This window comes from Lissotriton vulgaris, chromosome 2_2, assembly GCF_964263255.1.
Source record: "Lissotriton vulgaris chromosome 2_2, aLisVul1.2, whole genome shotgun sequence".
Classification (NCBI taxonomy): domain Eukaryota; kingdom Metazoa; phylum Chordata; class Amphibia; order Caudata; family Salamandridae; genus Lissotriton; species Lissotriton vulgaris.
The window spans coordinates 192,494,170-192,517,202 of NC_141688.1; the positions used below are offsets into that span (position 1 = coordinate 192,494,170).

Here is a 23,033-nt window from a genome sequence, read left to right on the forward strand (position 1 = left end):
AGGAGGTCAGACCAGAGTGTCGAGGTGAAACCAGAGCGTCGAGGTGAGGAAGGAGCATAGAGGTGAGAACAGAGCATCGAGGTGAGGCAGGAGCATAGAGGTGAGACCAGAGCGTCGAGGTGAGGCAGGAGGGTAGAGGTGAGACCAGAGCGTCGAGGTGAGGCAGGAGCACAGAGGTGAAACCAAAGCGTCACAATGAGGCAGGAGGATAGAGGTTAAACCAGAGGGTCGAGATGAGGCAGGAGCACAGACGTAAGACCAGGGCGTCGAGGTGAGGCAGGAGCATAGGGTGAGACCAGAGCGTTGAGGTGAGGCAGGAGCATAGAGGTGAGACCAGAGTGTTGAGGTGAGGCAGGAGAATAGAGGTGAGACCAGAGCGTTGAGGTGAGGCAGGAGGATAGAGGTGAGACCAGAGCGTCGACGTGAGGCAGGAGCACAGAGGTGAGACCAGAGCGTTGAGGTGAGGCAGGAGCATAGAGGTGAGATGAGCGTCGAGGAGAGGCAGGAGCATAGAGGTGAGACCAGAGCGTCGAGGTGAGGCAGCAGGATAGAGTTTAAACCAGAGGGTCGAGGTGAGGCAGGAGCACAGAGGTAAGACCAGGACGTCGAGGTGAGGCAGGAGCGTAGAGGTGAGACCAGAGTGTTGAGTTGAGGCAGGAGCATAGAGGTGAGACCAGAGTGTCGAGGTGAAGCAGGCGGATAGAGGTGAGACCACAGCGTCAAGGTGAGGCAGGAGGATAGAGGTGAGACCAGAGCGTCGAGGTGAGGCAGGAGCATAGAGGTGAGACCAGAGCGTCGAGGTGAGGCAGGAGCACAGAGGTAAGACCAGAGGGTCGAGGTGAGGCAGGAGCACAGAGGTAAGACCAGGGCGTCGAGGTGAGGCAGGAGCATAGAGGTGAGACCAGAGCGTCGAGGTGAGGCAGGAGCATAGAGGTGAGGCCAGAGTGTTGAGGTGAGGCAGGAGGATAAAGGTGAGACCAGAGCGTTGAGGTGAGGCAGGAGGATAGAGGTGAGACCAGAGTGTTGAGGTGAGGCAGGAGGATAGAGGTGAGACCAGAGCGTTGAGGTGAGGCAGGAGGATAGAGATTAAACCAGAGGGTCGAGGTGAGGCAGGAGCACAGAGGTAATACCAGGGCGTCGAGGTGAGGCAGGAGCATAGAGGTGAGACCAGAGCGTCGAGGTGAGGCAGGAGCATAGAGGTGAGACCAGAGTGTTGAGGTGAGGCAGGAGGATAAAGGTGAGTCCAGAGCGTTGAGGTGAGGCAGGAGGATAGAGTTGAGACGAGCGTCGAGGTGAGGCAGGAGCATAGAGGTGAGACCGGAGCGTCGAGGTGAGGCAGGAGGATAGAGATGAGACCAGAGCGTCGAGGTGAGGCAGGAGCACAGAGGTGAGACCAGAGCGTCACAGTGAGGCAGGAGGATAGAGGTTAAACCAGAGTGTCGAGGTGAGGCAGGAGGATAGAGGTGAGACCAGAGCGTCGAGGTGAGGCAGGAGCATAGAGGTGAGACCACAGTGTTGAGGTGAGGCAGGAGGATACAGGTGAGACCAGAGCGTCGAGGTGAGGCAGGAGGATAGAGGTGAGACCAGAGTGTTGAGGTGAGGCAGGAGGATAGAGGTGAGACCAGAGCGTCGAGGTGAGGCAGGAGGATAGAGGTGAGACCAGAGTGTTGAGGTGAGGCAGGAGGATAGAGGTGAGACCAGAGCGTTGAGGTGAGGCAGGAGGATAGAGGTGAGACAAGAGTGTTGAGGTGGGGCAGGAGGATAGAGGTGAGACCAGAGCATCGAGGTGAGGCAGGAGCACAGAGGTGAGACCAGAGCATCGAGGTGAGGCAGGAGCACAGAGATGAGACCAGAGCGTCGAGGTGAGACCAGAGCGTCGCGGTGAGGCAGGAGCACAGAGGTGAGACCAGGGCGTCGAGGTGAGGCAGGAGCACAGAGGTGAGACCAGAGTGTTGAGGTGAGGCAGGGGCATAGAGATGAGACCAGAGCGTCACAGTGAGGCAGGAGGATAGAGGTTAAACCAGAGGGTCGATGTGAGGCAGTAGCACAGAGATAAGACTAGGGCATTGAGGTGAGGCAGGAGCATAGAGGTGAGACCACAGTTTTGAGGTGAGGCAGGAGGATAAAGGTGAGACCAGAGCGTCGAGGTGAGGCAGGAGGATAGAGGTGAGACCAGAGTGTTGAGGTGAGGCAGGAGGATAGAGTGAGACCAGAGCGTCGAGGTGAGGCAGGAGGATAGAGGTGAGACCAGAGTGTTGAGGTGAGGCAGGAGGATAGAGGTGAGACCAGAGCGTTGAGGTGAGGCAGGAGGATAGAGGTGAGACAAGAGTGTTGAGGTGGGGCAAGAGGATAGAGGTGAGACCAGAGCATCGAGGTGAGGCAGGAGCACAGAGGTGAGACCAGAGCTTCGAGGTGAGGCAGGAGCACAGAAGTGAGACCAGAGCGTCGAGGTGAGGCAGGAGCACAGAGGTGAGACCAGAGCGTTGAGGTGAGGCAGGAGCACAGAGGTGAGACCAGGGCGTCGAGGTGAGGCAGGAGCCTAGAGGTGAGACCGGAGTGTTGAGGTGAGGCAGGGGCATAGAGGTGAGACCAGAGCGTCTAAGTGAGGCAGGAGGATAGAGGTTAAACCAGGGGGTCGAGTTGAGGCAGTAGCACAGAGATAAGACCAGGACATCGAGGTGAGGCAGGAGCATAGAGGTGAGACGAGAGTGTTGAGGTGAGGCAGGAGCATAGAGGTGAGACCAGAGTGTCGAGGTGAGGCAGGGGGATAGAGGGGAGACCAGAGCATCGAAGTGAGGCAGGAGCACAGAGGTGAGACCAGAGCGTCGAGGTGAGACAGGAGCACAGAGGTGAGACCAGAGCGTCGAGGTGAGACAGGAGGATAGAGGTGAGACGAGCGCCGAGGTGAGGCAGGAGCATAGAGGTGAGACCAGAGCGTCAAGGTGAGGCAGGAGGATAGAGATGAGACCAGAGCGTCGAGGTGAGGCAGGAGCACAGAGGTGAGACCAGAGCGTCACAGTGAGGCAGGAGGATAGAGGTTAAACCAGAGGGTCGAGGTGAGGCAGTAGCACAGATAAAAGACCAGGGCATCAATGTGAGGCAGGAGCATAGAGGTGAGACCAGAGTGTCGAGGTGAGGCAGGGGGATAGAGGTGAGACCAGAGCATCGAAGTGAGGCAGGAGCATGGAGGTGAGACGAGCGTCGAGGTGAGGCAGGAGCATAGAGGTGAGACCAGAGCGTCGAGGTGAGGCAGGAGGATAGAGATGAGACCAGAGCGTCGAGGTGAGGCAGGAGCACAGAGGTGAGACCAGAGCGTCACAGTGAGGCAGGAGGATAGAGGTTAAACCAGAGGGTCGAGGTGAGGCAGGAGCCCAGAGGTAAGACCAGGGCGTCGAGGTGAGGAAGGAGCATAGAGGTGAGACCAGAGTGTTGAGTTGAGGCAGGAGCATAGAGGTGAGACCAAAGTGTCGAGGAGAGGCAGGAGGGTAGAGGTGAGACCAGAGCGTTGAGGTGAGGCAGGAGCATAGAGGTGAGACCACAGTGTTGAGGTGAGGCAGGAGGATAGAGGTGAGACCAGAGCGTCGAGGTGAGGCAGGAGGATAGAGGTGAGACCAGAGCGTTGAGGTGAGGCAGGAGGATAGAGGTGAGACCAGAGCGTTGAGGTGAGGCAGGAGGATAGAGGTGAGACGAGCGCCGAGGTGAGGCAGGAGCATAGAGGTGAGACGAGCGTCGAGGTGAGGCAGGAGCATAGAGGTGAGACCAGAGCGTCGAGGTGAGGCAGGAGGATAGAGATGAGACCAGAGCGTCGAGGTGAGGCAGGACGACAGAGGTGAGACCAGAGCGTCACAGTGAGGCAGGAGGATAGAGGTTAAACCAGAGGGTCGAGGTGAGGCAGGAGCCCAGAGGTAAGACCAGGGCGTCGAGGTGAGGAAGGAGCATAGAGGTGAGACCAGAGTGTTGAGTTGAGGCAGGAGCATAGAGGTGAGACCAGAGTGTCGAGGTGAGGCAGGAGGGTAGAGGTGAGACCAGAGCGTTGAGGTGAGGCAGGAGCATAGAGGTGAGACCACAGTGTTGAGGTGAGGCAGGAGGATAGAGGTGAGACCAGAGCGTCGAGGTGAGGCAGGAGGATAGAGGTGAGAGCAGAGCGTTGAGGTGAGGCAGGAGGATAGAGGTGAGACAAGAGTGTTGAGGTGGGGCAGGAGGATAGAGGTGAGACCAGAGCATCGAGGTGAGGCAGGAGCACAGAGGTGAGACCAGAGCGTCGAGGTGAGGCAGGAGCACAGAGGTGAGACCAGAGCGTCGAGGTGAGGCAGGAGCACAAAGGTGAGACCAGGGCGTCGAGGTGAGGCAGGAGCCTAGAGGTGAGACCAGAGCGTCACAGTGAGGCAGGAGGATAGAGGTTAAACCAGAGAGTCGAGGGGAGGCAGTAGCACAGAGATAAGACCAGGGCATCGAGGTGAGGCAGGAGCATAGAGGTGAGACCAGAGTGTTGAGGTGAGGCAGGAGCATAGAGGTGAGACCACAGTGTTGAGGTGAGACCAGAGCGTCGAGGTGAGGCAGGAGGATAGAGGTGAGACCAGAGTGTTGAGGTGAGGCAGGCGCCTAGAGGTGAGACAAGAGTGTTGAGGTGAGGCAGGAGCATAGAGGTGAGACCAGAGCGTCGAGGTGAGGCAGGAGCATAGAGGTGAGACCAGAGTGTTGAGGTGAGGCAGGAGGATAGAGGTGAGGCCAGTGTGGAGGTGAGGCAGGATCATAGAGGTGAGACCAGAGTGTCGAGGTGAGGCAGGAGCACAGAGGTGAGACCAGAGCATCGAGGTGAGGCAGGAGCATAGAGGTAAGACCAGAGTGTTGAGGTGAGTAAGGAGGATAGCGTAGAGACCAGAGCGTCGAGGTGAGGCGGAGCACAGAGGTGAGGCCAGAGCATCAAGGTGAGGCAGGAGCATAGAGGTGAGACCAGAATGTCGAGGTGTGGCTTGGAGGATAGAGATGAGACCAGAGCGTCGAGGTGAGGCAGGAGCATAGAGGTGAGGCCAGAGCGTCGAGGTGAGGCAGGAGCATAGAGGTGAGACCAGAGCGTCGAGGTGAGGCAAGAGGATAGAGGTGAGACCAGAGCGTCGAGGTGAGGCAGGAGCATAGAGGTGAGACCAGAGCGTCGAGGTGAGGCAGGAGGATAGAGGTGAGGCCAGAGCGTCGAGGTGAGGCAGGAGCATAGAGGTGAGACCAGAGCATCGAGGTGAGGCAGGAGCATAGAGGTGAGACCAGAGCGTCGAAGTGAGGCAGGAGCATAGAGGTGAGACCAGAGCGTCGAGGTGAGGCAGGAGCATAGAGGTGAGACCAGAGCGTCAAGGTGAGGCAAGAGGATAGAGACGAGGCAGGACAGTAGGCATGAGGTAGTAGTACCGGGCTGAAGCAGGAGGGTCAAGGGGTGAATGAAGAATGATGGTGAATTGAGAGGAAGCTGACAGAGCCACTGAGAGCGGCGAATAAACAGTAGGGGAGAGTTAGGATCCAAGATGTGAGAAGATTGGGGAGATGGAAGTGGGGGAGAGGGTAATTCTCCAGTCACTGTGTGACACATGGTGAGAGGGCAATAGAACTGAGCGCCTACAAAAAAAAAGCATTTGATATGCTATAAGACTGGCACTAAGTGCAATATGACGCATGGGATCATATCCTCATATCATTAAGGCGTACCACCCTCAAGCAGACCTCTTCCCTCGAGAGGGCCACTACCTCTGTTACTCAGAAACCTGCAATAAATGCAAAGTAAAGGCTGTTCTGAAGAAGACTGCTTCTGACTGGGAGGTGGCATTCATTTTGAGCAACAGGATGATAAAAAGGACAAGCTGGGAATGAATCTGGTTTCCAAAGGCTTCCAAAACCTGAATCAATCAATCAACAAAAAAGCCATTGGCTTAAAGACAAACAGGAAGACTGTGTCCATCCTTTGCACCTCAACACATCGCTCGTAGACCCAAAAGAGACTCAAGTTCTCGGTTTCCTTCCCTTACCGGGAGTGTTGTCCTTTTTGTTAAGTATCTTCTTCCCACAAAAATTTGCTTTTTAGGAGGTTTTCTGGGTGTTTCACACTGAAGTGTTCGATGTCAGTAGCAAATATTCTTCAAAGCATGATCAGAGGCAATTTGTACACACGTAAGCAATTGGCCATAGTCGTGTGCAGCCCTGATGCGATGTTTAACTGCATGCAGTTTGCCAAGGAACACGTCACTTGCTGGGATCATGCAGTGTATTTAAGCACCAAGCCCTCTGCGGTGCGGGTTAGGGCTCCCTTCTTTCACGTGACTCGCGTTCTATTTGATAGCTGAAGTGTCATGCCAGACTTACTCTGTACACAAATCGCCTCATGACAAAGCCTGGATGGGGCAAGGCACTGCCGGGCTCTCAAGGAGACACTAAATGTCGATTTAACAACCCTGGAGCACAAAACAGAACGATGGAGCCCAGCGCCACTAATTGAAAGCCATTTCGCGAAGTCTCAAAGCCTGGTCAAAGGCCTTTGAGCAGCGCCGGGAACACTACACAATCAAACCCAACTCCCTGGATGAACTGCCAGACAGGGGGCCTGGATCCCAGGCGCTTTAAGATGCAAATGGGCTGTTTCTTGTTGAGTAGAAGCCCTTTCACCCCAATGCTGAGAGCGGAACCAGGCTCACAAGGCACATGAATTAGACACATGAACCACTCAAGTCCACCACTGGAAGCCCATGGCCGAGTCGTTCGACTACAAAGAAAGGCCACTTCTCCACCCAGGAGGAAATGCTTCCATCTCCCAAGGCGATGACCTGCTTCCCGAAGCCAACAGAAAGACCGCAAGAGAGTCCGTGACTGCTAGGATGAACCGCAAGCTTTCAGGTTTCCATTTTATCCCTACAGCAAATGATACAGACCGGAAGTCTAGAAGCTGCATCACACTGGGCCTTTCCAATTCAAGAAGTTTTATTTGTGTATTTAGTACCAATGCAATTTTGATGACAGACCTTTCACAAGCCAACGTAAATAGTATACCTCAGACAAATGCCAGTTGTTGAATGGATTAGTTACTGTATGATTTAATTGGCAAAAACTCATTGCTAAAAACAATACTTAAACAGGAATACATGTATCTACAGCGACACGTGCTACGAACACATATAAACATGCATTTAATGTACATTAGCATGGCACCTATCTATACTGCAAAGGCAGCCACACATATTACGAACACATATCTCCGTGCATTTAATGTACATTAGCATGCCACCTGTACATCTGTACTGCAAAGGCCTTATACACAGGCAAGAGAGACAGGAAGGCCCTGTTGACTATTTCCTTCCTTAAGACTTGTGGAAGCACTCGGCCACACTCAATTTACTCACCAGATAGGTCTTCCAAGGGTTGTCCCGCCTTACTGAAGACTGACGGGTCCGGGTGCAAGCCCGCGGTGCTGTTATCCATCGATACGTTCCCCTCGCTGTCCGTCTGTGACCTGGAAGCAGCACAGACACAGCCCAGTCAATCTCCGTGGGTTCAATTTCAGACATCGCCAGCCCGCCCGCCCGTCCCATTCCCCCGGAAACCACAGGCAGCCCGCCCGACTTTACATAATTCATCGGTCCCACGAAGGACACTGTCCTAGAATCCCAAACGGTCACTCAGGCGGAAAAATGAAATATTCATGGGCAAATATTCTGAATGTACCAACCCCAACCCCCCCCCCCCACTCCCCACCAAAGCCTCCTCCTCTGAATTGTACTGGTTTCTGTGAAATCTTCCAGCCTGGGGCATGCAGGTATTTGCATATGCAAGAATTTCAGCTATAAATTGTTGCACAAAACTCAGTTTTACAAATACTGAACACTAAGTTACAGAAATCAAACTCTAGAATTTCCTATTCATATATAGAAATAAAGAGCGTGAGCTCATGAGAACAGGGTAAGCCTCTTAGAAGCAGAGAGACAGGGGGTGGGTCTACTCCCCCCCCACCCCCACCCCTCCCAAAAAAAACCTCCCTGTGTTTTTTTGATTTAATAAACTATAATGTTGTTAATTTATAACAGGATCGCACGTCACCCAAAGAGTGCACATAACAACTGATTTGCATCTTTAGTTCACAATTGGCATTATTGTCAGGGTGGAGGGAAGAATTAATGTTTATAAATTCAAGTGTAAAAAGTATCACATTTAAAATAATACTTCTCAAGGCACTGATATAATCTGATGAACTAAGGTGAAAAGGTTCTGCGTGTTAATGAACTGCTTTTTGTTTTATTTTGAAGAGACTATCATATTTTTGCTATTTTGCTGCAAGATGTTTATAAAAATGAAAGATGTTCTTAAAAATCAGCATAGTTACATCCTCTCTTTAACACAAGTTAACATTTAAATAAATGTCTGCCTTTTTATTTAGCATCTTTTCATTGTTAGTGCTGAGACGATACCAGCAGCCCAGAGCTTCTGTTGACCAGTGGGCCGCATGTAAAGGTCAGAAGAGCTGCATACTGTGAGTATGAGAGGTCTATGCCTTATGTGCCCCCAGGCAGGTAAGGCAGCGGAGGAACAAGAAGACAAGTGTGTTGCCCAGGGTCACACAAATCATCAGTTTAGTGGGATAGCCAAGATCAGAGCATAGGGGCTTTGATTATCTACTCAACAGCCCTGCAGTCAGGCTACACCTCCCGGTGCGTAGAATATACGTCAGCAGGGCGCTCCAGAGTTTACATATAGAGTACACGTGCACCGACCCGCTAGCAGGGCAGAAACTGTGCACGGCACGTGTGGAAGGTGCGCGTGGCACGGTCTGCAGTGCTAGCTAGATACACATTCTGATTTCAACAAATACGTAAATCAGACAGTCTTGGAACGAGGTGCGGGGCAGCGTAGCATCCTCCAGTCCGGGAGTACCGCGGGCCCTGCAGAGGTAAGATGAAGGGCCCTTCCGGCTCCTCTGCGACTGGCACACAGACTGCCCGGTGGGGGCACCGCCGCACGTGTCTGTTCTCGCTTCTCTCCTATCACATGGAGAGGGATGTATGTCTGTACTAAAACCTTTCTAGGCACTGGACCCTGCAGGAGAGGTGAGGCCCAGAGTCACGGGGCCCCTCTGACAGGGACTCAAAAGAGCCGCTCGTGGTCTGCAAGGGACCTCTGACAGCCTTAGGGACCGGGTGACGGCCACAGGACTCCATGGGGGGCAGCCAGAAACACGTTGTGTAACTCCGAGACTTGCCCCACGTGCACCCCACAGAATCCTTGTGTGTCGAAACACTTGTGAAGTACCCAGGGGTGGGTCCTCCTGGCTACAGCATGGCACCCCTGACAGCTGCACGTTTATATACCTACAGCCAGGGCTTTAAGTGGGCCGGGTCCTGCCGGTGCTCAGCACTAGTAGTTCTAAAGAGCAAGTGCTGAGATTGGTCCCTATCGGGCTCTCCATTTCTGCCCTCACCCTCAGGGTGAAAACAAAATCTCAACTCTGCAGTAGCGCCACCCTGCACTGCCTTTGACGTAACTTTGAGGACTCGTTATAGTCCCTTCATAGTCTCATCAGAACAGAACTGAAGCAGTTTCAATATTCTATACAACCCAGCCACAATTGCTGCTTATTTATTGTAAATTACAAAAAACAATTTGATGTACTGGGGTGAATGTAAGACATTGATCTACATTCTGTCCAGCAAATTGTTTTTTGTAATTTTCTCCCTGAGTGTACTGGGGTAGCCCAGACGTGGGTCCCAGAGCCTCCACACCACTGGAGTCAAGCTAGCCGGGCTGATGAGAGGTGTTACCTCGAAACCGGTCCGGTCCTCGGATGCTTGATTCCGGTCTGGGAAAGATATGGCTGTGTAGTTCGGACTGGACTGTTCCCATGGGGCACAGGGTCAGAGCTGATTTGCATATTGCCATTATCTAACCCAGGGTGGTGTGGAGTGCAAAAAACGATAGATTTAGGCCCAGATCCTTGTACTGGGGTGAATGTAAGACATTGATCTACATTCTGTCCATCAAATTGTTTTTTGTAATTTTCTCCCTGAGTGTACTGGGGTAGCCCAGACGTGGGTCCCAGAGCCTCCACACCACTGGAGTCAAGCTAGGCGGGCTGATGAGAGGTGTTACCTCGAAACCGGTCCGGTCCTCGGATGCTTGATTCCGGTCTGGGAAAGATATGGCTGTGTAGTTCGGACTGGACTGTTCCCATGGGGCACAGGGTCAGAGCTGATTTGCATATTGCCATTATCTAACCCAGGGTGGTGTGGAGTGCAAAAAACGATGGATTTAGGCCCAGATCCTTGTACTGGGGTGAATGTAAGACATTGATCTACATTCTGTCCATCAAATTGTTTTTTGTAATTTTCTCCCTGAGTGTACTGGGGTAGCCCAGACGTGGGTCCCAGAGCCTCCACACCACTGGAGTCAAGCTAGCCGGGCTGATGAGAGGTGTTACCTCGAAACCGGTCTGGTCCTCGGATGCTTGATTCCGGTCTGGGAAAGATATGGCTGTGTAGTTCGGACTGGACTGTTCCCATGGGGCACAGGGTCAGAGCTGATTTGCATATTGCCATTATCTAACCCAGGGTGGTGTGGAGTGCAAAAAACGATGGATTTAGGCCCAGATCCTTGTACTGGGGTGAATGTAAGACATTGATCTACATTCTGTCCATCAAATTGTTTTTTGTAATTTTCTCCCTGAGTGTACTGGGGTAGCCCAGACGTGGGTCACAGAGCCTCCACACCACTGGAGTCAAGCTAGCCGGGCTGATGAGAGGTGTTACCTCGAAACCGGTCCGGTCCTCGGGTGCTTGATTCCGGTCTGGGAAAGATATGGCTGTGTAGTTCGGACTGGACTGTTCCCATGGGGCACAGGGTCAGAGCTGATTTGCATATTGCCATTATCTAACCCAGGGTGGTGTGGAGTGCAAAAAACGATGGATTTAGGCCCAGATCCTTGTACTGGGGTGAATGTAAGACATTGATCTACATTCTGTCCATCAAATTGTTTTTTGTAATTTTCTCCCTGAGTGTACTGGGGTAGCCCAGACGTGGGTCCCAGAGCCTCCACACCACTGGAGTCAAGCTAGCCGGGCTGATGAGAGGTGTTACCTCGAAACCGGTCCGGTCCTCGGATGCTTGATTCCGGTCTGGGAAAGATATGGCTGTGTAGTTCGGACTGGACTGTTCCCATGGGGCACAGGGTCAGAGCTGATTTGCATATTGCCATTATCTAACCAAGGGTGGTGTGGAGTGCAAAAAACGATGGATTTAGGCCCAGATCCTTGTACTGGGGTGAATGTAAGACATTGATCTACATTCTGTCCATCAAATTGTTTTTTGTAATTTTCTCCCTGAGTGTACTGGGGTAGCCCAGACGTGGGTCCCAGAGCCTCCACACCACTGGAGTCAAGCTAGCCGGGCTGATGAGAGGTGTTACCTCGAAACCGGTCCGGTCCTCGGGTGCTTGATTCCGGTCTGCGAAAGATATGGCTGTGTAGTTCGGACTGGACTGTTCCCATGGGGCACAGGGTCAGAGCTGATTTGCATATTGCCATTATCTAACCCAGGGTGGTGTGGAGTGCAAAAAACGATGGATTTAGGCCCAGATCCTTGTACTGGGGTGAATGTAAGACATTGATCTACATTCTGTCCATCAAATTGTTTTTTGTAATTTTCTCCCTGAGTGTACTGGGGTAGCCCAGACGTGGGTCCCAGAGCCTCCACACCACTGGAGTCAAGCTAGGCGGGCTGATGAGAGGTGTTACCTCGAAACCGGTCCGGTCCTCGGATGCTTGATTCCGGTCTGGGAAAGATATGGCTGTGTAGTTCGGACTGGACTGTTCCCATGGGGCACAGGGTCAGAGCTGATTTGCATATTGCCATTATCTAACCCAGGGTGGTGTGGAGTGCAAAAAACGATGGATTTAGGCCCAGATCCTTGTACTGGGGTGAATGTAAGACATTGATCTACATTCTGTCCATCAAATTGTTTTTTGTAATTTTCTCCCTGAGTGTACTGGGGTAGCCCAGACGTGGGTCCCAGAGCCTCCACACCACTGGAGTCAAGCTAGCCGGGCTGATGAGAGGTGTTACCTCGAAACCGGTCTGGTCCTCGGATGCTTGATTCCGGTCTGGGAAAGATATGGCTGTGTAGTTCGGACTGGACTGTTCCCATGGGGCACAGGGTCAGAGCTGATTTGCATATTGCCATTATCTAACCCAGGGTGGTGTGGAGTGCAAAAAACGATGGATTTAGGCCCAGATCCTTGTACTGGGGTGAATGTAAGACATTGATCTACATTCTGTCCATCAAATTGTTTTTTGTAATTTTCTCCCTGAGTGTACTGGGGTAGCCCAGACGTGGGTCACAGAGCCTCCACACCACTGGAGTCAAGCTAGCCGGGCTGATGAGAGGTGTTACCTCGAAACCGGTCCGGTCCTCGGGTGCTTGATTCCGGTCTGGGAAAGATATGGCTGTGTAGTTCGGACTGGACTGTTCCCATGGGGCACAGGGTCAGAGCTGATTTGCATATTGCCATTATCTAACCCAGGGTGGTGTGGAGTGCAAAAAACGATGGATTTAGGCCCAGATCCTTGTACTGGGGTGAATGTAAGACATTGATCTACATTCTGTCCATCAAATTGTTTTTTGTAATTTTCTCCCTGAGTGTACTGGGGTAGCCCAGACGTGGGTCCCAGAGCCTCCACACCACTGGAGTCAAGCTAGCCGGGCTGATGAGAGGTGTTACCTCGAAACCGGTCCGGTCCTCGGATGCTTGATTCCGGTCTGGGAAAGATATGGCTGTGTAGTTCGGACTGGACTGTTCCCATGGGGCACAGGGTCAGAGCTGATTTGCATATTGCCATTATCTAACCAAGGGTGGTGTGGAGTGCAAAAAACGATGGATTTAGGCCCAGATCCTTGTACTGGGGTGAATGTAAGACATTGATCTACATTCTGTCCATCAAATTGTTTTTTGTAATTTTCTCCCTGAGTGTACTGGGGTAGCCCAGACGTGGGTCCCAGAGCCTCCACACCACTGGAGTCAAGCTAGCCGGGCTGATGAGAGGTGTTACCTCGAAACCGGTCCGGTCCTCGGGTGCTTGATTCCGGTCTGCGAAAGATATGGCTGTGTAGTTCGGACTGGACTGTTCCCATGGGGCACAGGGTCAGAGCTGATTTGCATATTGCCATTATCTAACCCAGGGTGGTGTGGAGTGCAAAAAACGATGGATTTAGGCCCAGATCCTTGTACTGGGGTGAATGTAAGACATTGATCTACATTCTGTCCATCAAATTGTTTTTTGTAATTTTCTCCCTGAGTGTACTGGGGTAGCCCAGACGTGGGTCCCAGAGCCTCCACACCACTGGAGTCAAGCTAGGCGGGCTGATGAGAGGTGTTACCTCGAAACCGGTCCGGTCCTCGGATGCTTGATTCCGGTCTGGGAAAGATATGGCTGTGTAGTTCGGACTGGACTGTTCCCATGGGGCACAGGGTCAGAGCTGATTTGCATATTGCCATTATCTAACCCAGGGTGGTGTGGAGTGCAAAAAACGATGGATTTAGGCCCAGATCCTTGTACTGGGGTGAATGTAAGACATTGATCTACATTCTGTCCATCAAATTGTTTTTTGTAATTTTCTCCCTGAGTGTACTGGGGTAGCCCAGACGTGGGTCCCAGAGCCTCCACACCACTGGAGTCAAGCTAGCCGGGCTGATGAGAGGTGTTACCTCGAAACCGGTCTGGTCCTCGGATGCTTGATTCCGGTCTGGGAAAGATATGGCTGTGTAGTTCGGACTGGACTGTTCCCATGGGGCACAGGGTCAGAGCTGATTTGCATATTGCCATTATCTAACCCAGGGTGGTGTGGAGTGCAAAAAAACGATGGATTTAGGCCCAGATCCTTGTACTGGGGTGAATGTAAGACATTGATCTACATTCTGTCCATCAAATTGTTTTTTGTAATTTTCTCCCTGAGTGTACTGGGGTAGCCCAGACGTGGGTCCCAGAGCCTCCACACCACTGGAGTCAAGCTAGCCGGGCTGATGAGAGGTGTTACCTCGAAACCGGTCCGGTCCTCGGGTGCTTGATTCCGGTCTGGGAAAGATATGGCTGTGTAGTTCGGACTGGACTGTTCCCATGGGGCACAGGGTCAGAGCTGATTTGCATATTGCCATTATCTAACCCAGGGTGGTGTGGAGTGCAAAAAACGATGGATTTAGGCCCAGATCCTTGTACTGGGGTGAATGTAAGACATTGATCTACATTCTGTCCATCAAATTGTTTTTTGTAATTTTCTCCCTGAGTGTACTGGGGTAGCCCAGACGTGGGTCCCAGAGCCTCCACACCACTGGAGTCAAGCTAGCCGGGCTGATGAGAGGTGTTACCTCGAAACCGGTCCGGTCCTCGGATGCTTGATTCCGGTCTGGGAAAGATATGGCTGTGTAGTTCGGACTGGACTGTTCCCATGGGGCACAGGGTCAGAGCTGATTTGCATATTGCCATTATCTAACCAAGGGTGGTGTGGAGTGCAAAAAACGATGGATTTAGGCCCAGATCCTTGTACTGGGGTGAATGTAAGACATTGATCTACATTCTGTCCATCAAATTGTTTTTGTAATTTTCTCCCTGAGTGTACTGGGGTAGCCCAGACGTGGGTCCCAGAGCCTCCACACCACTGGAGTCAAGCTAGCCGGGCTGATGAGAGGTGTTACCTAGAAACCGGTCCGGTCCTCGGATGCTTGATTCCGGTCTGGGAAAGATATGGCTGTGTAGTTCGGACTGGACTGTTCCCATGGGGCACAGGGTCAGAGCTGATTTGCATATTGCCATTATCTAACCCAGGGTGGTGTGGAGTGCAAAAAACGATGGATTTAGGCCCAGATCCTTGTACTGGGGTGAATGTAAGACATTGATCTACATTCTGTCCATCAAATTGTTTTTTGTAATTTTCTCCCTGAGTGTACTGGGGTAGCCCAGACGTGGGTCCCAGAGCCTCCACACCACTGGAGTCAAGCTAGCCGGGCTGATGAGAGGTGTTACCTCGAAACCGGTCCGGTCCTCGGATGCTTGATTCCGGTCTGGGAAAGATATGGCTGTGTAGTTCGGACTGGACTGTTCCCATGGGGCACAGGGTCAGAGCTGATTTGCATATTGCCATTATCTAACCCACGGTGGTGTGGAGTGCAAAAAACGATGGATTTAGGCCCAGATCCTTGTACTGGGGTGAATGTAAGACATTGATCTACATTCTGTCCATCAAATTGTTTTTTGTAATTTTCTCCCTGAGTGTACTGGGGTAGCCCAGACGTGGGTCCCAGAGCCTCCACACCACTGGAGTCAAGCTAGCCGGGCTGAAGAGAGGTGTTACCTCGAAACCGGTCCGGTCCTCGGATGCTTGATTCCGGTCTGGGAAAGATATGGCTGTGTAGTTCGGACTGGACTGTTCCCATGGGGCACAGGGTCAGAGCTGATTTGCATATTGCCATTATCTAACCAAGGGTGGTGTGGAGTGCAAAAAACGATGGATTTAGGCCCAGATTCTTGTACTGGGGTGAATGTAAGACATTGATCTACATTCTGTCCATCAAATTGTTTTTTGTAATTTTCTCCCTGAGTGTACTGGGGTAGCCCAGACGTGGGTCCCAGAGCCTCCACACCACTGGAGTCAAGCTAGCCGGGCTGATGAGAGGTGTTACCTCGAAACCGGTCCGGTCCTCGGATGCTTGATTCCGGTCTGGGAAAGATATGGCTGTGTAGTTCGGACTGGACTGTTCCCATGGGGCACAGGGTCAGAGCTGATTTGCATATTGCCATTATCTAACCCAGGGTGGTGTGGAGTGCAAAAAACGATGGATTTAGGCCCAGATCCTTGTACTGGGGTGAATGTAAGACATTGATCTACATTCTGTCCATCAAATTGTTTTTTGTAATTTTCTCCCTGAGTGTACTGGGGTAGCCCAGACGTGGGTCCCAGAGCCTCCACACCACTGGAGTCAAGCTAGCCGGGCTGAAGAGAGGTGTTACCTCGAAACCGGTCCGGTCCTCGGATGCTTGATTCCGGTCTGGGAAAGATATGGCTGTGTAGTTCGGACTGGACTGTTCCCATGGGGCACAGGGTCAGAGCTGATTTGCATATTGCCATTATCTAACCAAGGGTGGTGTGGAGTGAAAAAAACGATGGATTTAGGCCCAGATCCTTGTACTGGGGTGAATGTAAGACATTGATCTACATTCTGTCCATCAAATTGTTTTTTGTAATTTTCTCCCTGAGTGTACTGGGGTAGCCCAGACGTGGGTCCCAGAGCCTCCACACCACTGGAGTCAAGCTAGCCGGGCTGATGAGAGGTGTTACCTCAAAACCGGTCCGGTCCTCGGATGCTTGATTCCGGTCTGGGAAAGATATGGCTGTGTAGTTCGGACTGGACTGTTCCCATGGGGCACAGGGTCAGAGCTGATTTGCATATTGCCATTATCTAACCCAGGGTGGTGTGGAGTGCAAAAAACGATGGATTTAGGCCCAGATCCTTGTACTGGGGTGAATGTAAGACATTGATCTACATTCTGTCCATCAAATTGTTTTTTGTAAGTTGCTTATTTATTGTAGGCAACTAACAACCATTGACAAAGCCAATAGTCCTGGCTTGTTGTAGGTATGTTAGTTGCTGTATACATGCCTTAAATGGGCTGGTACTGTCCGGTACGGAGTACCGCCACTTTTTTATTTTGAGAAGGAGAGTACTGGCATTTCTCAAGAGAAATGCAACACCTTGAATTGGAGAGTACCTGCACTTTTCTGAAACAAGCAGGTACTCTGGGACAGAGTACCTGCACTTCTATTTTTACATTTCAAGCAAACTCAAAGTGCATTTCATGTACTGAATATACCCCTTATGTCCTCATAAGGGGTATATTCAGTACATGAAATGCACTTTGAGTTTATACAAAAACGTAACTATGTTCAGTCTCATTTCTATGTCTATGATACCAATAGATATAACCTATGGCTTTGCATTTTGTTTTCCACGTGATCAAGCCGTCCTCACGGCGAAACGCGTTGTGGAATAAACAGCACTAAAGAAACCTTCGGTGTTTGCCTGTTTTTGCCCTGAGAGCGTACTTCATTGACTTTGTGCCTTTTGGAAATTGATTGAAGTCGGCTTTACTCCGCCGACACGTACGCCACCTTCCACGGGTCACCTGGGGTCCAGAAGGAGTTTTTCTGTGGAACTAATATATATATATATATATATATATATATATATATATATATATGTATGGATGCAATGACAGAAGCAGCAAAATACCAGTCGGACTGCACAATATGCTAAGCACGGGTTTTCAGCTGAGGTGTTTTTAAGCCATACCCTTAAACAGACCACGCCACTTTGAGCGACCCACCTGTTTTTTCATCCCACTTTAAAGCCCTGGCTATAGAAGAACATGTCTGATATAAACAGGGCCAGAGTTTCGGTCATACTGTTTCAGTATTAGAGACACATTTCAGTATATAACCTGTGGTACAATCGTGTCTACAGGCTAACATGTCTGTATCAGCGCATTCACAGTTAACCTATGGCAGATTCCTATCTGTAGGAGAACATCAGTGATGTCAACATACTATAACATCACCTGTGCCAAATACATCCTCATTACAGGAAAGAAAGTCTCTTTTAGAATAACTCTTTGTATGATCTCTGATACTTTCCTATGCAGATGATAACTTATCTGAAATGAACACACTATTACACAATATACAATACTTGTTTATGTTTCGGGAATAACATGGCTGTTACAAGCATATTGTTAAAAGACCTTTGTCACGGCAGCCTATGTACAGGATCACATGTCTAACATGAGCAGCTTGTTACATTAGTGCATATTTCTTAATACATTAGAACACTAGCCTACTCTAAATTAAGTTATGCGACGTACAAAATGTCTTTCTATTTGTAAAATAATATGTCTGTTACGAACACATTACTAAAAAAGAACCTGTCTCAAAACAGCCCATCTACAGGACAAGATGTCTGACCAAAGCACATTGTTACATTACATTTGGTACGCCTGTACACGATAACTATCCTACCACAAACAAACTGTTACATGACCCTTGCGAGGTCTTTCCATTTAGAGGAGAAAATACCTCTCATGAAACATTATTAAAAAACCTGTCTCAAAACAGCCCATCTACAGAACAAGATGTCTGACCAAAACACATTGTCACATTTCTTTTTACAGGATAAAGAGCGTTCCATGAATGGAATTTTACACGACCTGGAAGAGGTCTTCCTATATAGATGATGTGTCTCTTATAAACACATTATTACACGACCTGGAAGAGTCTTCCTATTTAGATGATGTGTCTGCTGTACACACATTATTACACGACCTGGAAGAGTCTTCCTATTTAGAGGATGTGTCTGCTATAAACACATTATTATACGAACTGGAATTTATTACACGACCTGGAAGAGTCTTCCTATTTAGATGATGTGTCTGCTATAAACACATTATTACACGAGCTGGAAGAGTCTTCCTATTTAGATGATGTGTCTGCTATACACACATTATTACACGACCTGGAAGAGTCTTCCTATTTAGATGATGTGTCTGCTATAAACACATTATTATACAACCTGGAATTTATTACACCACCTGGAATAGTCTCGTATTTAGATGACGTGTCTGCTATAAACACATTATTACACGACCTGGAAGAGTCTTCCTACTTAGATGATGTGTCTGCTATAAACACATTATTACACAACCTGGAAGAGTCTTCCTATTTAGATGATGTGTCTGCTATAAACACATTATTATACAACCTGGAATTTATTACACCACCTGGAAGAGTCTCGTATTTAGATGATGTGTCTGCTATAAACACATTATTACACGACCTGGAAGAGTCTTCCTACTTAGATGATGTGTCTGCTATAAACACATTATTACACGACCTGGAAGAGTCTTCCTACTTAGATGATGTGTCTGCTATAAACACATTATTACACGACCTGGAAGACGTCTTACTCTTTAGATGATGTGTCTGCTAGAAACACATTATTACACGATCTGGAAGAGTCTTCCTATTTAGATGATGTGTCTGCTATACACACATTATTACACGACCTGGAAGAGTCTTCCTATTTAGATGATGTGTCTGCTATAAACACATTATTATACGACCTGGAATTTATTACACCACCTGGAAGTCTCGTATTTAGATTATGTTTCGGCTATAAACACATTATTACCCGACCTGGAAGACGTCTTACTCTTTAGATGATGTGTCTGCTAGAAACACATTATTACACGATCTGGAAGAGTCTTCCTATTTAGATGATGTGTCTGCTATAAACACATTATTACACGACCAGGAAAAGTCTTCCTATTTAGATGATGTGTCTGCTATAAACATATTATTACACAGCCTGGAAGAGTCTTCCTACTTAGATGATGTGTCTGCTATAAACACATTATTACACGACCTAGAAGAGTCTTCCTACTTAGATGATGTGTCTACTATAAACACATTATTACACGACTTGGAAGAGTCCTTATATTTAGATGATGTGTCTGCTATAAACACGTTGTTTCAGACCCTGTGTTAGGAGAGCCTAATAACATGAGTCAAAAGTACATTGTTACAATCTCTGTGGTGGTACTTCCTAAGCAGTGTGACATTTGATATTAATATTTTATAGACATCCAATGGTGTCTTCGCCTCTCCTGCATTACAACGTCTGATATAAACGCAGGCTAAACTAAGGCACAAATAAAGGCGCTATTCTTTACGTGCTCAAGTCCGTAGAATTTACAGAGACGTTTATCACAGTGAGGATTTAATTTCTTTCCCCTCTTGGTTCCTAGTCATTTAATTTGGAAACTGACAGCCTGAATAAAAAGATATTTTGCTTGGCTCGTACTGCTGCCTAGTTGGGGACGGGCGGGTTGCCGGACTGCAGCAGCTCAGCCAGCCTGACACCTCTAACCGGAAGCTGACACATAGCGGGAAGATATATGGACTGTGAGGGCTTGATCAGCCGAACACCTGCTCTAACCAGAATGTGCCACCTAGTGCGGAGGCATACGCACTGCAAAGGGCTTAGTCAGCCTGACACTATCTCTAACTGGTAGTTCCCACCGAGAGGGGAGGTATATGTACTGCAAGAGCTGTCAGACTGACACCTCCTCTAACCGGAAGGTGCCACCTAGTGACAAGCTATAGGAACTGCAAGGGCTCGGTCAACCTGCCACATCACCTAACCGGAAGCAGGCCAGGGAGGGGAGGGCAGTCTCCTCATTTTCCCTCAGGCTCAGTCTGGATAGCAAAGAGCAATATTTCTATGTGGGGATTTTGGCCATGGATTACAGCCTGGTGATTTCATCCACAGTTTCATCAGTGTTCTGGGATCAGATTCTGAGGTGAAAGTGGAGATCGCGTTAGCGCCATAACAGGGACATCTTCTACAGCGTGAGTTGCTTGGTAAATGGGCTGCAGTTCTGAGTATCAATACATTATAACCAAATCAATTAATAGTGAACACAAATAATGAACAGTAATTGCAACCAAACAATGTCTGATTCTAATTGTATAAGTTATAGTATTAACTGTACAAATTAATTCAAGAATATATTTTGGACCCAAAACAAGGGTATCAGTCAAGGTTCATATTATAGCCTTATAGCCATAGCGGGCTATACCGCCTTTAACAAGGGAGCGGGACTTTAATAGCCGGTATAGCCCTGCTACGAAGGGCTATAAGACTATTAGAACAATCTGCCTCTAGAGGGCAGAATGTTCTAACAAATAAAACAAAGGCTTCTTGATGCTCGAAGGGACTTAAATCCCCTCAAGGTCCGAGAGGCTTTTGTAAAACATTGGAATGTTGCTCTGCTGGCCTTTACCAGCCCCTAGAAGCAGGGAGCATTCCATTGCCTTCAATGGAGTTCCCAACATTCAAATGTTCTAATAAAGTTCTAAAGTATTTTGCATTTTCATTAGCTTTCGTTTTGTGTGAGCTAGTCTTGCTTACTATTATTTATGCTAATTTTAGATCTCAATTGTTTTAGTCCTATGAACATCTGGACTTACAAGGTCATTTTAGATAGTCAGAGCATATTAGGATGGTAAATATAGTGATTTTCAATTGTTCTACCTTTACTGCTAATATTTCTTTAATTTATTCTATGAGGTTTTAAATAACTATTCGATATTCAACACAAATACGATATACAAGAAACAGCACTATGGCCTTTAGAGAAATTTCATTGGCCAGATGCTGGCTGGGAAAACAACCACTGGCTAAGCCATTAGGTCGGATTTACATTGATTTTTGAATAAAACATAAAAAAACTAATGAGGGGAAAAAACAAAAATGACTGATTTCTGTACACAATGCATATATGAGAATCAGTGTACTTTTGAGATGTAAAATAGCCCTTCCTGCACTACAACGAAGGGACCCCACAGGAGGTGGAATGGTGCATCAAAAACCAATAGCATGAGGGGAAAGAGAAGAACTCCTCTGGGAGGAACCAAGATTCATGCTATGAAAATTTGAACAATTGGTAGCATTAGGTCTGACAGGCCTAAAAACCAGGAACATGGATATCCTAACTTCCTACAGGCTGCAACCAGGAGGACTGTTCACATTGAATAGATTTTGGAACAGCTTTTCACAAGAGACGGCATCGGGGGCGTAGTAGAAGAGCATTGCGGATCTATTGGCCCTGGAATGACACGTTTCAGCACTCACTTAGGGAAAGACCTAGGCTTGCAGAAATCCAAACCTTCAAAGTACCATTTTCTGGTGGTGTGAGTAGGAGCCATATACAGAAGCTACGTGGTGATGTAGCTGGGGTAACAATCAAAATGAGCCTTTTTTAGAGACATCAAATGTTTTTGTCAATATAACCAATGAAATGTACAAGGGTATTCCTCACAAATGGCTTAAAGTGTGGGAGGATCAAAAGGAAAAATGTTGAAACGACATCAGCAGGCGGGGGAGGGTGGCAGGAGAGCAAAGGGGTAGGAAGAGGAAACATTTTGAACCCATAAAGCAAAGACTAAATAACTTATAAACAACAGAATCAAGTTACAGAAGAATGAAGGGAGTTGAAGGTGCATTATATGGAATCGCAAGTGGCTGTGGATGCATTAAGGTGAACCATACACTGGAAACAGGGACAACTGATGGAGTGAATAGCAAGTGTTAGGCTGAGCGATCTGCTGAGAGGCAGGATTAGGATTTGATTGGATGAGACCCACAATGGTAGTTGTTGCAGTGCCAGGGTTCAATATAACATGTAGGTATGGCTAAGTAACAATTTCTTTACTCCTGTTTTTTTTATAACAGATTCTCCATTGCTATATTTCTTTACAACGCTATTTTCCCTAGCTGCATCACTAGAATTTAGCGACCTCATTCTACGGCAAGGATGGAGCACAGTAGCATATGATCACACTCACACACTGGTGACCATCAACGTGTGGTCCTGACTGCTACCCCATTGGGCACCCGACATACTGCTTTGTTTCTCAATTTAGCATAACTGGACACGTGGTTTTGGAGAACCCGTCAGCCTGCTTAATTTTATTTTCAGTTCCCAGACAATCCCAGACATGGACTCATCTCTAGAAAAACTAGGGAGTCCTGTAGTGAGGCCACCTTCCCATGTATTCCTCTTTGAATTTCTAAGGTGCCTCCTGGTGCACACATATTGACTTCCCTGGAGAGTCGTTGGTGCCCCCATGGTGCTAAAGTGTGCAGCGAAACATCTGTGGACGCTCCAGAAGCTAGTACCTCTGAGAGGCTAAAGAGGGAGGGAACGGTCCATCACATATCAAGAGGAATTAGTGCATGGCGTGCACTGACTCTTTCTAAGCATACTGACTTTTCAGAGGCACTATTATAGACTTAGAGCCCTCCATTGTGGACTCTACCAGATATAAAAGGCCCGCTCCAGTGTTAAAGGCCTGAGCTGAAGGTGAGGGCCTTTAACAAGGGAGCAGGCCTTTAATGGCAGGTAGAGCCCAC

General features: G+C 48.9%; 1 protein-coding gene across 10 annotated transcripts in view; it reads right to left on the reverse strand.

Annotated features, from left to right (window-relative positions):
• NAV2 (neuron navigator 2) overlaps window positions 1-23,033 on the reverse strand; it is a 669,134-nt gene that overhangs the window by 260,898 nt on the left and 385,203 nt on the right. For all 10 annotated transcript variants that reach the window (XM_086959512.1, XM_086959519.1, XM_086959517.1 and 7 more), the window contains one exon: window positions 7,377-7,486. In XM_086959512.1, the coding sequence (XP_086815638.1) occupies window positions 7,377-7,486 (110 nt within the window). The remainder of the gene's footprint in view (window positions 1-7,376; window positions 7,487-23,033) is intronic.